The sequence below is a fragment of the Pituophis catenifer genome, unplaced genomic scaffold, assembly GCF_029215685.1.
Source record: "Pituophis catenifer annectens isolate HBS135680 unplaced genomic scaffold, rPitCat1.0.hap2 SCAF_15, whole genome shotgun sequence".
Lineage (NCBI taxonomy): Eukaryota > Metazoa > Chordata > Lepidosauria > Squamata > Colubridae > Pituophis > Pituophis catenifer.
Genome location: NW_027256895.1, coordinates 1,735,426 through 1,749,845, shown reverse-complemented (window position 1 = coordinate 1,749,845; position 14,420 = coordinate 1,735,426). Strand labels below are relative to the sequence as shown.

The following is a 14,420-nucleotide window of genomic DNA, read 5'->3' as shown; positions in this document are numbered from 1 at the left end:
GATGATCAGCTGTTTCAGGCTGCAGGGATTGCCATAGCACAGCCGATTGCCGCCTCCGCGCGCCCCGTTTTCAGCCTCCGTGTCCCATTTTTGGCCTCAGTGTGCCCCATTTTCCGCCCATTCTGATTACCGCCACCCGGAACGGGCGGAAAATGGGGTACACAGAGGCCAAAAACGGGACGTGCGGAGGCGGCAATAGGCAATGGCAATCCCTGCAGCCTGAAACAGCTGATCTTCAGGAGGCAGATCCAACCGACAATCAGCTGTTTGTGCTAATCAGGCTGTGCTGAAGCTGAAAGTGGCTGTTCTTTAATGTTTTTAATTTTTACATGTTTTTTTTATAATGATTTTTTAAAATGTATCGTGAGCCACCCTGAGTCTTCGGAGAGGGGCGGCATATAAATTGAATTAATTAAATTAAATTAAATATAAATTGAATTAATTAAATTAAATTAAATATAAATTGAATTAACTTTCCTTCCTGATTCTCTGCTTTGCCCCGATTGCGCTCGGAATATAAGTAGTCCTCAACTTATGACCGCAAATTGAGCCCAACATTTTCATTGCTAAGTGAGACGTCGGTTGAGTGAGTTTTGCTCCATTTTACGATGTTTCCGGCCACGTTCGTCAAGTCAATCACGGCAGTCGTTAAATGAGTCACACTGTCGTTAAGCGAATCGGGCTTCCCCATTGACTTTGCTTGTCAGAAGGGGATCATGTAATCCCCCCTGGAACACTGCGAGTCAAGCATCCGAATGTAAATCACGTGAACATGGAGATGCTTGCGACGGTCGTTAAGTGTGAAAAATGGTCACAAGTCACCTTTTTCGATGCTGCCATAACTTTGAATGGTCACTAAGTGAACCGTTGTAAGTTGAGGACCACCTATATTTATTTAGTGACCGTCCCAAGTTGCAACAGCACTGGAAACAGTGGCACTACGACCGTTTTTCACACTTAACGACCGTCGCAGAATCCCCGTGATCAAAATTCGGACGCTTGGCAACTGACTCATATTTATGACGGTCGCAGTGTCCCACGGTCACGTGACTCCCTTTTGCGACCTTCTGACCAGCAAAGTCAACGGGGGAAGCCGGATTCACTTAACAACCATGTTACTGATTTAAGAACTGCCGGGGTTCACTTAACAACTGCGTTGTAAAACAGGGCAAGACTCAAAAAAAAACCCCCCAATGTCTCACTTAGCAACATAAATTCGCTTAACAACTGTGTGACTCACTTAACGACTGCAATGTTTCACTTAACAACCGTGGCCCGAAAGGTCGTAAAACAAGGCAGAATTGACTTTCAACAAATGTCTTACTTAACGAAATAAATTTTGGGATCGATTGTGGTCGCAAGTCGAGGATTATCCGTAGCGTTTGGGGGTATCGGAGAGGACCCCTGAGCCCCCTAACCCGTCCCTGTGTGGTTCCTGCAGCTACGACCGGCTCACCTTCCTGCTGCCCCCTCTGGACCCCCAGACCCAAATATTCCGGCCGCTGGAAGACGAACCGTCACTGCAACGAAGCTCCATCGCGGCCCCCTTTTCCCGAGGGGCCACCACCGAAGAGTCCCCGCAGCCTGCATCTTTTCGCCCCCCGGAGAAGGAATCGGGAGCCGTCAGATCCCCAGGAGCCGGGGATCTCTTCCCGGTGGTCCACCCGGCCTCCCCCGCCGAATCCAGCGGCTGCACCCCGATCCCGGACCCCAAAATTTGCAACTGGAAGAAGTACCGTTTCATCGTCCTCCATTCCACGCTGCGCCAGACGGAGGTCGAGGCGGGACAGTCTGGCAGCTCCGGAGAAGGAAGCCCCGCCCCCAGGTCAGACTGCTCCTCCCCCCTGGCATCGTGGCCAGAGGGCCTCTGAGCACGTACAGAGGGCTTTCTCCAATTCTGCGCTTCTGTATTGGGTCACGGAGGAAGATACTGGGGAAGTGTAGTTCCCAAACTTCTGGGCATGGCCAGATAGGAGGGGTGTGGGTGTCATACTGGGAGAGTAGCCCCTGGGCATGTGCAGAGTGCAGTTCCTTTCTTTCCCTGTTCTGGAGCACCTGCCCTCATGCAGAAGCCGAGAAGTTTGGGGTACATCAAATTAGGGGTGATGCCTCTTTGGGGTTAAGAGGGGGGGTCCTTGGGGAGGCAGATGGGGTTTCAATGGCTCCATTGGGGTCCTTAGGGGCCCAGTCGAGTTTGGGATCCAGGATCCGGACTGCGCTGACCCACCGGCTCTCTCTCCCCCCCCTCCCCAATTCCACAGGAGGCCTCCAGGTGACCTCCGGTGCTCCGTTTGCAACCCGGCGCCCCCCACGCTCTCTTCTCAGCCCCCCAAGCCCCTTTCTGCGCAAAGGAGAGACGGCTGCAGCTCCGGTGAGTCGGTGACATGGGGGGAAAAGAGAGAGGTCTAAGGGATGGGAGGGGGTTTCTGCCCCACTTTCTGGAGCTCGGCGGGCCCCGGCAACCCACGGCCCACCTGGTGGGGGAGTGGGGGGGGCGCCCGGTTTCCCTCCCCCGCCTTAAATGCCCGGAAACAAAAGTCTCGTTTGTGAGTCATTTTGAACAGTCGCTAAACAAATGGCCATAAATCAAGAACTGTTTGCCTTTGTGGCTGGTTTCACAGCCTGAAGCGAGGGTTTTCGGAGGCATGTGCAGAGTGCCTAGGTCTCCACCCCAAAACATTTGGCTGCTGTCCAAAACCTTTAGATCTAGGAAAAGATTTCAGGTTTTCGCGGGTGTTTGTATGTAGGTCTTTGGTTATTCGGGTCTTCTCCCACGTAAAATTGAAGGTTTCTTGGCGACGTTTCGACGAAGTCTCATTCGTCATCTTCAGGCTGGTGTTCTCGGCTTCGTGCTTCCAGGAGCAATATATATATATATATATATATATATATATATATATATATATATATATATATAGAGAGAGAGAGAGAGAGAGAGAGAGAGAGAGAGAGATAATAATAATAATAATAATAATAATAATTTTATTTCTATACCGCCCTTCTCCCGAAGGACTCAGGGCGGTGTACAGCCTATTTAAAAACACAAACAAAACAATGATATAAAATTTAAAATAATTAAATAAATGGCTCAAATTTAAAACCCCAATAAATTTAAATACCCCAATTTAAAACTATTGTATTGATAGTCCGGCCTGGCGGAACAACAGGGTCTTCAATGCGCAGCGAAACACCCGGAGGTCAGATATCTTACGAATTTCCGGGGGCAGTTCATTCCACAGGGCTGGGGCTCCCACAGAGAAGGCCCTCCCCCTGGGCGTCGCCAGCCGACATAACTTGGCTGACGGCACCCTGAGGAGACCCTCTCTGTGGGAACGAACTGGTCGGTGGGAGGCTATTGGTGGCAGAAGACGGTCTCGGAGGTACCCGGGTCCTATGCCATGGAGCGCTTTAAAGGTGGTAACCAACACCTTGAATCGCACCCGGAAGACCACCGGGAGCCAGTGCAGCTCGCGCAGGAGGGGTGTCACATGGGCATAACGGGTTGCGCCCATAACCACCCGCGCGGGCCGCATTCTGGACCAGCTGGAGCCTCCGAGTGCTCTTCAAGGGGAGCCCCATGTAGAGAGCATTACAATAGTCCAACCGGGAAGTAACAAGGGCATGAGTGACCGTGCGCAGGGCGTCCCGATCCAGAAAGGGCTGCAACTGGCGAATCAGGCGAACCTGATAAAAGGCCCCCCCTGGCCACGGCCGTCATATGCTCTTCTAAAGACAGCCGTGCATCCAGGAGGACACCCAGATTGCGAGCCCTCTCCGTGGGGGGCAAAGATTCACCCCCAATAGTCAGCGATGGCACCTGCTGACTATATCGGGGCGCCGGGAGCCACAGCCACTCGGTCTTGGAGGGGTTGAGTCTGAGCCTGTTCCTCCCCATCCAGGCCCGCACGGCCTCCAGGCAGCGGGACATCACATCAAGGGCATCGTTGGGGTGGTCTGGGGTGGAGATGTACAGCTGGGTATCGTCAGCGTACAGATGACACTTCACTCCAAAACCACGGATGATCTCACCCAGCGGCTTCACATAAATGTTGAACAGGAGGGGCGAGAGGACCGACCCTTGCGGCACTCCCCATGCGAGACGCCTCGAGGTCGACCTCTGCCCCCCTGCCAACACGAACTGCGAGCGGTCGGAGAGGAAGGAGGAGAACCACCGCAAAACGGTGCCCCCTATTCCTAACCCCCTCAACCGCTGCAGCATGATACCATGGTCGATGGTATCAAAAGCCGCTGAGAGATCTAATAGGACTAGGACAGAGGAACAACCCCTGTCCCGAGCCCTCCAGAGATCATCCACCAACGCGACCAATGCCGTTTCTGTGCTGTACCCCTGCCTGAAGCCCGACTGGTACGGGTCTAGATAGATAGCTTCATCCAGGTGCCGGGGAAGTTGTCGTGCCACCACGCTCTCAACAACCTTCGCCACAAAACGAAGGTTGGAGACTGGACGATAGTTGGCTAATTCAGCCGGGTCCAGGGAAGGCTTCTTGAGGAGGGGCCTCACTACCGCCTCTTTCAAGGCAGCAGGAAAGGCACCCTCACCCAAAGAAGCACCTATAATCCCCTGGAGCCAGCCTCGTGTAACCTCCCGGGAGGCCAGTACCAACCAGGAGGGACACGGGTCCAATAAACACGTGGCGGCACTAATCTTACCCAGAACCCTGTCCACATCCTCGGGAGTCACAGGATCAAACCCCTCCCAGATAACATTCTCAAGGCCTGCCCCGGTCTCCTCCCGTGGACTCATCCAATCGGAGTCCAAGCCATCCCGAATCCGAGCGACTTTATCGTGCAGGAATTGCACAAAATCCTCAGCACGACCCTGCAAGGGATCTTCCCGCACTCCCCCCCCGAAGAAGGGAGTGGGTCACCCCTAAACAGGGCGGCTGGGCGGTTCTCTGCAGATGCGATAAGAGCGGAAAAATGGTTAGATTTTGCCGCTTTTATCGCCACTAGGTAGGTCTTGATATAGGACCTCACCTGTGTCCGGTCGGAATCGGATTGACTAGTCCTCCAAATGCTCTCTAGGCGTCTTTTCCGACGCTTCATCTCTCTCAGCTCCTCAGAGAACCAAGGAGCTAATTGAGATCGGCATCGGGTCAGAGGCCGCAAAGGCACGACGCGATCCAAAGCTCCGGCGGCCGCCCTTTCCCAGGCGGCCACCAGCTCTTCAGTCGAGTCGTGTGTTAGAGTCTCAGGAAACGGCCCAAGCTCCGTCAGGAACCTTTCGGGATCCATCAGGCGCCTGGGACGGAACCATCTGGTCGGTTCCGTCTCCCTGCGGTGGGGGCAGGCGGTAGGAAAGTCTAGTTGAAGGAGTGAATGATCTGTCCATGACAAGGGTTTAATATCTAGTTCCCCTCTACCAAGATCATTCAACCACTGACCAGAGATAAAAATCAGGTCCAGAGTGTGTCCCCCTATGTGAGTGGGGCCTTGAACTAACTAGATGGGTGGATGGATAGTTTTGATATAGATGGATGGATGGATGGGTGGGTGGATAGATTATTGATAGAGAGAGAGAGAGAGAGAGAGATGGATGGATGGGTGGGTAGGTGGATAGATTAGATATAGATAGATAGATAGAGATAGATGATATGGATGGATGGATGGATGGATAGATTAAAGATAGATAGATTGATAGACAGATATAGATATAGATATAGATAGATGATATGGATGGATGGATGGATAGATTAAATATAGATAGATTAGAAAGAAAGAAAGAAAGAAAGAAAGAAAGAAAGAAAGAAAGAAAGAAAGAAAGAAAGAAAGAAAGATAGATAGATAGATAGATAGATAGATAGATAGATGATATGGATGGATGGATGGATAGATATTAAATATAGATAGTAGGTAGATAGATAGATAGATAGATAGATAGATGGATGGACAGGTGGGAGGATAGATTAGATATAGATAGATGGATGGATGGATAGATAGAGAGATAGATACACGGATGGATGGATGGATGGATAGATTAAAGATAGATAGATTGATAGACAGATATAGATATAGATAGATGATATGGATGGATGGATGGATAGATTAAATATAGATAGATTAGAAAGAAAGAAAGATAGATAGATAGATAGATAGATAGATAGATAGATAGATAGATAGATAGTAGATAGGTAGGTAGGTAGGTAGGTAGGTAGGTAGATAGATGGATAGATGGATAGATAGATAGATGGATGGACAGGTGGGTGGATAGATTAGCTATAGATAGATGGATGGATGGATGGATGCATAGAGATAGATAGATACATGGATGGATGGATGGATGAATAGATTAAAGATAGATAGATAGATAGATAGATAGATAGATAGATAGATAAATAGACGGATGGACAGATAGAAATAGATGAGAGATAGATGAGAGAGAGAGAGAGATGGAGTAAAGTCTATTTATTTCCTTGCTCCCCAGGCAGTGGATCCTCCAGCTGCCAGGCCTGTGATCTGCACTATCTCCGGGAAGAGGACGAAGAGGAAAGAGGCAGCCCAGCCCCCGGCCCGGATGCAAATGAAAAACCTTACAAATGCCATTTCTGCAGTTCTGCTTTCCGTTGCAAGGGGAGCCTGGCTAGTCACCGAGCCTTGCACGCAGGTGGGCATGCAAAGGGCATGTGGGCACACGTGTGTGCATCTCAAGGCCGGGGGGGGGGCATGGTACTGTGGTTGGACTGCATGGGAAACCACTGAGGGCTTTGTTCCTAAATTGAGTGGACTTCAATTCCCAGAATTCCCCACTCAGGGGAATTCTGGGAGTTGAAGTCCACTGAGCTACAACCCATTAGACGGACAGAGCAAAGGGCCAATGGGTGGGTTCGATACTCCAAATCCCTCCCCCTACTGTTCCTCCTGCCAACAGGGGAGAAGCCCTACCATTGCGGGATTTGCGGGGCCCAGTTTAACCGGCCGGCAAACCTCAAGACGCACTTACGCATTCACTCCGGAGAGAAACCCTACAAGTGCGAGATGTGTGGGTCCTGTTTTGTCCAGGTAAGGAGAACCCCCGGGGAAATCCCACCCCCAATCTCTGTGCCCACGTAGGTCAAAAAAGTCAAAATGGCAGCCGCCACCTCCAATCTCCCTTTTTTTTTAATGCTCAAGGGATATGGTGGCACCTAAAATTTGGAGTTTGTTTTTTTTCCATATATATATATATATATATGTATTTGTTTATGTAAGTTTTCACGGGTATGTATGTGTGTATAGTTAATATTTCGGGTTTCTTCCCGTGTAATTGTGGATATATCCCTAAAAGGGTAGAAGCGACGTTTCGGCAGAATCCCATCTGCCATCATCAGGCTTATGCCAGTAGTCATTTTGCACTAATTTCTGCCGAAACGTCGCTTCTACCCTTTTAGGGATATATCCACAATTACACGGGAAGAAACCCGAAATATTAACTATACATATATATGTATATATGTATGTATATATATATATAAATATAAATATAAATATATATATAAATATATATATATATATTGGAGGCAATGATTTATATATTGGAGGCGATGATTTGCAAGCCAAAAAGTTTGCAAAGTAACATCCTATGCCAAATAAATCATGTAGAAACATCAAAATGTGGAAACGGCGGAGTTTTATTTTATTTATCAATAAAATAAAATGAAAAGTCAGGATTGCTCCATTGGGTCCAAAGAGTTTATTTCGTTTATTTGCAGAAAGAATAAAATCCGTCCGATGCAAAAATCGGGATTGCTCCGTGGGGGTCCAAAACGTTTATTGATTTCATTTAAAAATGAATTCAACGAAAGAAAATGTGGATCGATCAGTGGGTCGAAGGAGTTGATTTTATTTTAAGAAATAAAACAAAAGAAAATCAGGATTCCTCAGTGGGTGAAAAAAGTTTCTTTTATTTTAAGAAATGATAAAATGAAACAAAATTAGGATTGTTCAGCGGCTCAAAAAAGTTCATCGATCTCATTTGAAACTGAAACCGAACCAAACCGAATACCGGAATGTTCATCGAATCAAAACGAGTTTATTTGATTTAAAGTAAAATTGAATTGAAACGAAATCCTATAAAATAAAAACCCAAAATCCGCATGGCTCCGCGCGGGGGAAAGAAACGAGGCCCCATTTAGTGAGCACCCTGCTTTTCCGGGAGTGGCTCAACCTGTCTGCCGTGTGTTCTTCGGAGGTAGACTGCCCCTGGTTGTGGAGGCTCGACTACGGGATGGAAGCGAAACCTGTGCCCGGGACACCAATGCGGCCAAGTGGTAGAATTCAGCCGGTTCGCATCGGTTCAGGAGAACCGGTAGCTGACTTTCGAAGCCGTTCGGCGAACCGGCTGTTGGAACCGGCTGATTGTTTTTCCCACCTTATGGGGTTATGCACAGGGATGAGATTCAGCCGGTTCGCATCGGTTCAGGAGAATTGGTAGCTGACTTTCAAAGCAGTTCGGCGAACCGGCTGTTGGAACCGGCTGATTGTTTTTCCCACCTTATGGGGTTATGCACAGGGATGAGATTCAGCCGGTTCGCATCGGTTCAGGAGAATTGGTAGGTGACTTTCAAAGCAGTTCGGCGAACCGGCTGTTGGAACCGGCTGATTGTTTTTCCCACTTTATGGGGTTATGCACAGGGATGAGATTCAGCCAGTTCGCATCGGTTCAGGAGAATCGGTAGCTGACTTTCAAAGCAGTTTGGCGAACCGGCTGTTGGAACCGGCTGATTGTTTTTCCCATCTTATGGGGTTATGCACAGGGATGAGATTCAGCCGGTTCGCATCGGTTCAGGAGAATTGGTAGCTGACTTTCAAAGCAGTTCGGCGAACCGGCTGTTGGAACCGGCTGATTGTTTTTCCCACCTTATGGGGTTATGCACAGGGATGAGATTCAGCCAGTTCGCATCGGTTCAGGAGAATCGGTAGCTGACTTTCAAAGCAGTTTGGCGAACCGGCTGTTGGAACCGGCTGATTGTTTTTCCCATCTTATGGGGTTATGCACAGGGATGAGATTCAGCCGGTTCGCATCGGTTCAGGAGAATTGGTAGCTGACTTTCAAAGCAGTTCGGCGAACCGGCTGTTGGAACCGGCTGATTGTTTTTCCCACCTTGTGGGGTTATGCACAGGGATGAGATTCAGCCGGTTCGCATCGGTTCAGGAGAATCGGTAGCTGACTTTCGAAGCCGTTTGGCGAACCGGCTGTTGGAACCGGCTGATTGTTTTTCCCACCTTATGGGGTTATGCACAGGTGTGAGATTCAGCCGGTTCGCATCGGTTGTGGCGAATCGGATGTTAATTTTAATCTGGTTCGCCGAACTGGTTGTTCCAAGGATTGGCTGACCCCTCCCACCCCTCCCCTCCCCTCCCAGGAGTCTCCACGCAGCCCATTTTGGATGCCAGGTAAGTGCAGGGCCCGCGCAGAGGCCTACCGAAAAACGGGCCTACCGGAAGTACCGTAAGTCCAGAAACGGGCCTGTTTCCGGCCTCCGGTGCCCACGGGAGGCCGTTTTCGCCCTCCTGGAAGCTCCAGAAAAGCCTCCGGAGCCTGGGGAGGGCGAAAACTCGGCAGGAGTTCTGAGTAGGGCCACGCCCCTATGGCCATGCCCATCCAGAAAACAAGGCAATGAACCGGCTGCTGAAATTTTTCAATCCCAGCCCTGATTATGCACCCTATGGAAGTGTGTGGGGTGGGCACAAACCCCTTTCCCTCCCCCTCCCCAAAAAGGTGGCTTCATTGGATGTTCCTCCCTGCCCTCCCTCCCCTTCCAGGTGGCGCATCTCCGAGCCCACGTCTTGATCCACACGGGCGAGAAGCCCTACCCGTGTGGCACCTGTGGCACACGCTTCCGACACCTGCAGACCCTCAAAAGCCACCTCCGCATCCACACCGGGGAGAAACCTTATCATGTGAGCGGCGAAAGGGGGCAGCTGCCCCATTGAGAGCTTGCGGGGGGGGGGAGGAACAGGTCTTCTGGAAGAGCCGGGGGGGGAAACTGGGCATCTCGGTTCTCGGTGTGGTTGAACGGAGGGTGGGTTCTTCTAGGGGGCGGGGCTTCAAGGGAAGAGTGGGGAGGGGGAAGAATCGAGTGGGGTGAAGGGTGGGGGAGCTCAGGGTTCAGATCTGAGGGTCTTGGGGTTTTCCAGTTTGGCTTGCTTCCGGAAGACGTCTCGCTGCCAGTCTCGGTAGCATCATCAGGGCTCTATGAGATGGGGAAGCGACGGTTGAGTATGACTTTTTTAGAGGGGTGTTTCTCAGGCTTGGCAATTTGGTGGGTGGACTTCAACTCCCAGAATTCCCCAGTCCTCTTCCACCTGCTCCTCTTCACAAACCCCATTTCTTTGTAGCACTGATGATATTACCTAGGTGGGTCATGAAACGTCTGCGAGAAAACCACCACACTCAGAGAGCATCAAGGACCTCACAGTCCTTTTCCTCCTCCTCTTCCTCCCCTTCGCCCCTCCTGTTTCTCCCCTTCCTCCTCCTTCTCTTTCTCTTCCTTCTCCTTCTCTTTCTCCTCTTTCTCTTTCTTTTCCTCTTCCTCCTCCTCCTCTTCCTTCTCTTTCTCTTCCTCCTCTTTCTCCTCCCTTCCTCCTTCTCTTTCTCTTCCTCCTCTCCTCCCCTCCTCTTTCCCCTCCCTTTCTCCTTTTCTTTCTCTTCCTTCTCCTTCTCTTTCTCCTCTTTCTCTTTCTTTTCCTCTTCCTCCTCCTCCTCTTCCTTCTCTTTCTCTTCCTCCTCTTTCTCCTCCCTTCCTCCTTCTCTTTCTCTTCCTCCTCTCCTCCCCTCCTCTTTCCCCTCCCTTTCTCCTTTTCTTTCTCTTCCTCCTTTCTCCTCCCCTCCTCTTTCCCCTCCCTTTCTCCTTCTCTTTCTCTTCCTCCTTTCTCCTCCCCTCCTCTTTCCCCTCCCCTCCTCCTTCTCTTTCTCTTCCTCCTTTCTCCTCCCCTCCTCTTTCCCCTCCCTTCCTCCTTTTCTTTCTCTTCCTCCTCTTTCGCCTCCTGCTCCTTTCTCTTCGTCCTCCTCCTCTTTCCCCTCCCCTCCTCCTTCTCTTTCTCCCCTCCTCCTCCTTCTTTTTCTCCTCCCCTCCTCTTTCCCCTCCCCTTCTCTTTCTCCTCCTCCTCCTCCTCTTTCTCCTCCCCTCCTCCTTCCCCTCCCCTTCTCCTTCTCTTTCTCTTCCTCCTCTTTCTCCTCCTCCTCTTTCTCTTCCCCTCCTCTTTCCCCTCCCCTTCTCCTCCTCCTCCTCCTCCTCCTCCTCCTCCTCCCCACAAACCCCCCTCCCTTTTAGCACTGATGATGTTACCTAGTTGGGTCCCAAAACGTCTCCAAGCTCCAAGAGCACCCAGGACCTCCCTCCCTTCTTCCATAACCTCGTTTCCTCTCCGCAGTGCGAGCAATGCCGCGTCCACTTCCGCCATAAGAGCCAGCTGCGCCTGCACCTGCGACAGAAACACGGCGCCGTCACCAACACCAAGATCCGCTACCAGGTGCTGGACGGCCCATACGCCACCGTCTGCTGAGGCCGGGAATCCTTGTCGCCACAAACCACGATTGCTGGTTTCCGGGCGAGGAAGGGATCCGATGCGCCGTGTTTCGCGAACGGAGAAATTTCCCTTTGAGCCTCCCTTTTCCACGTTCCACCTTTGCGGTGCAGGTAGTCCTCGACTTACGGATGGTTCATTTAGCGACCGTCCGAAGATACAACGACACTGAAAAAAAGTGACTTAGGACCGTTTTTCACACTTACGACAGTTGCAACATCCCCACTGTCAAAATTCAGGTCTCCGTCATTCCCCTTTTGCGACCTTCTGACCAGCTCAGTCAATTGAGGAATGTGGATTCGCTTAAGGACCCGGCTGATTCGTTGAACAGCCGCAACGATTTGCTTAACCACCGCGAGAAAGAAGGTCACAAAACGGGGCGCGATTCATGTTACGGCCAGAGCGATTGGCTTAACCGTCGGGGCAAGCAGTTGGCAAAAATTGGACGTGACTTACTTAACGACGGCCTCGCATAGCAACGGAAATTCTGGTCCCAATTGAGGTCGTAAATCCGAGGATTGCCTGCATGTTTCCAGAAGGTGGGGGAGGGGAGGGTTCAAAAAAGACCCCCGTTATTATTGCTCCCCGTTCTAATCTGATTCTTTCCAGCTTTGACTACAACTCCCATCTTCCCCATTGCTGGTTGGTGGGGGATGATGGGAATCGCAAGCCTAACGTTCTTGAGGGAGGCTATTCCAGAATTATCCCACCCCCTCTATTTTTGGAGAACAAGGGGAGGGGGGCTTTGAACAGGGGTTAAAACCCCCAAATTTATATCGGATTTGCCATTTTTGATTTGTTCGGTGTCGGGAATTTGAGGAGGGGGCGATATTTGCCGTGAATTTTGCTTGTTCAAAAAATCTTTTGAAGCCTTTTCTTGCAGGAAATTTGGGGTGGGGGGGACAGCATTTCAGAAGCAGAAGTGGAAAGGAATGGAAAGGCAGATTTAAACCAAGAATGCTGGTTTATTTGAAAGCATTTGGGTTTGCCCAATTCACGTCCAGTAGCAATGCCCCCCCCACCCCATAATACCACGCACACACACCCATTGGCCACAAGCCCACCTTCCCAAATCGTTTGCAGAGATGCCCCCCGTCCCCCCCGTTTCCTTTTCCGCCCCAAGATCAGAAACCGACGATATATTTTAATCCAGTTTGGCCCCGTCGCTTCTCACAGCCTTCCTCCAATTCCAGGGAAGCCCCTGCTGGGGACAATAGGGTTTGTAGTCCAACATACCTGGAGGTCTTTGGAGTGGTGTGGTGGCCTAGAGGCGCAGCGCTCGCCCCACAATCCGGAGGCTGTGAGTTCGATCCTAGGTAGAGGCAGATATTTCTCTCTCTTGGCGCAATGAGAATATATCTGCCGAACAAAACTCCGCACTGGCGACAGGGAAGGGCATCCGGCCAGTAAAACACTCAGCTCCATTCAGTTGAACAGACTCCACCCCACAAGGGATTATGGGGTCGTTAAAAGATTATGATGATATAAACCTAAATGCTGAGTGGTGCAGTGGCCTAGAGGCAGGAGGCCATGAGTTCAATCCTAGGTAGAGGCAGATATTTCTCTCTTTCCTTTCTTTGATTTTTTTTTTTTTTAATTTTAAATATCTGATTTACTTTCCCTCCTGTCCTTTTTCTGCATTATTTTGCTGGCTGAATAATGTTTTCTTTCTAGCCTTCTGTCTTTATTTTAATTTTTAATTTTATTTTTAAAATATTTTTATCGTTTGGTTCCGGTTGGTCCTTTGTGCCAACGCCCTGCGGCTACGTTTCCATTTCTTGCTCTTTAATAGTATGGGTTTGATATTGCTGGAGAGAAGGCTGCGGGAAGAAAGGAAGGAACACGCTGAGGTCTAGCACCTTGAAAAGTCATCCTGTAGTGTAGTAGAAGGTTTCATAGGGTCTTGATAAGAGAGCTGCTTTTTTACCGGTGGCTCAAAAACTGAGCAAAAAAAAAGGGAACCTTCCTAGCAGGAAAATCCAGGAAGTCCTCGACTTACGACAGTTCGTTTAATGACCGTTCCAAGTTTTACACCGACACTGAAAAAAAGAGACAACGGCCGTTTTCTCACACTTACGACCGTCACGGCAACCCCCCGGCGTTCAAAATTTGGACGCTTGGCCACCGACTCACTTTTACGACGGTCGCAATGTCCCGGGGGGGGTCTCGTCACCTCCCTTTTTGGCGACTTTCGGACAAAGCGGAGTCTAATAGGGAAGCCCGATTCACTTAACGGCCGAAGGTCGTACAATCGGGCGCGACCCACTTAACAACCGCCTGAAATTCTGGTCTCTATTCTGGTCGTACGTCGAGGACTGCCCGTGGGTTCAGAACAGGGATTGTTGGTGTGGAAGAGGGGGGGGACTCTGATTTATTTTATTTTATTTTGCAAAATGGGATTTTTGCAAAAAGGCCCGAGGTTGCAGGCCAACCTTGAAACGGAGGATTTGAGGGTCATAAAAGCGAGACACCCCTCCCAAAAGGCTGGATCCTTATTGACTGGGGGGGGTGTGAAGGAGGAGGAGATGGAGAGGCAGTTTGGAGGGGGGGCCCTCAAAGAAAGACCCCCACCCTCCAAGCTTTTCAAGTCACAGGGGCTGAAGTGCAAAGGCTCAATTGTATAGCCTGGGGGGGCACTCACTTTAATAAAGCTAACATTATTTTAAGACGCGTCTTCGTTTTTCTGCAGTTTTTCTCGACTTGGGAAATTCAGATTTTTCTCATTTTGGGGACTGGGGGGGGACCCCCCCCATGGCAAAGATGTTAGCCGAAAACATCGGGAAGGTTCTTTAAGACGGGGTCCCTTTGCCCCAAATAGGATCTGAGCTGGAAAGGTGGGGGAGAGGGAGAGACAGAGAGAAAGAAAGAAAGAAAGAAAGAAAGAAAGAAAGAAA

At 50.2% G+C, this 14,420-nt stretch overlaps 1 protein-coding gene across 1 annotated transcript in view; it reads left to right on the top strand.

Annotated features, from left to right (window-relative positions):
- Positions 1–13,189, top strand: part of BCL6B (BCL6B transcription repressor) — a 14,828-nt gene extending 1,639 nt beyond the window's left edge. The window contains 6 exon segments of the mRNA XM_070953984.1: positions 1,442–1,825; positions 2,262–2,371; positions 6,446–6,625; positions 6,890–7,020; positions 9,763–9,900; positions 11,374–13,189. Coding sequence (XP_070810085.1) covers positions 1,442–1,825; positions 2,262–2,371; positions 6,446–6,625; positions 6,890–7,020; positions 9,763–9,900; positions 11,374–11,505 — 1,075 coding nt within the window. The 3' untranslated portion in view covers positions 11,506–13,189.
- Positions 13,190–14,420: the final 1,231 nt, after the last annotated feature.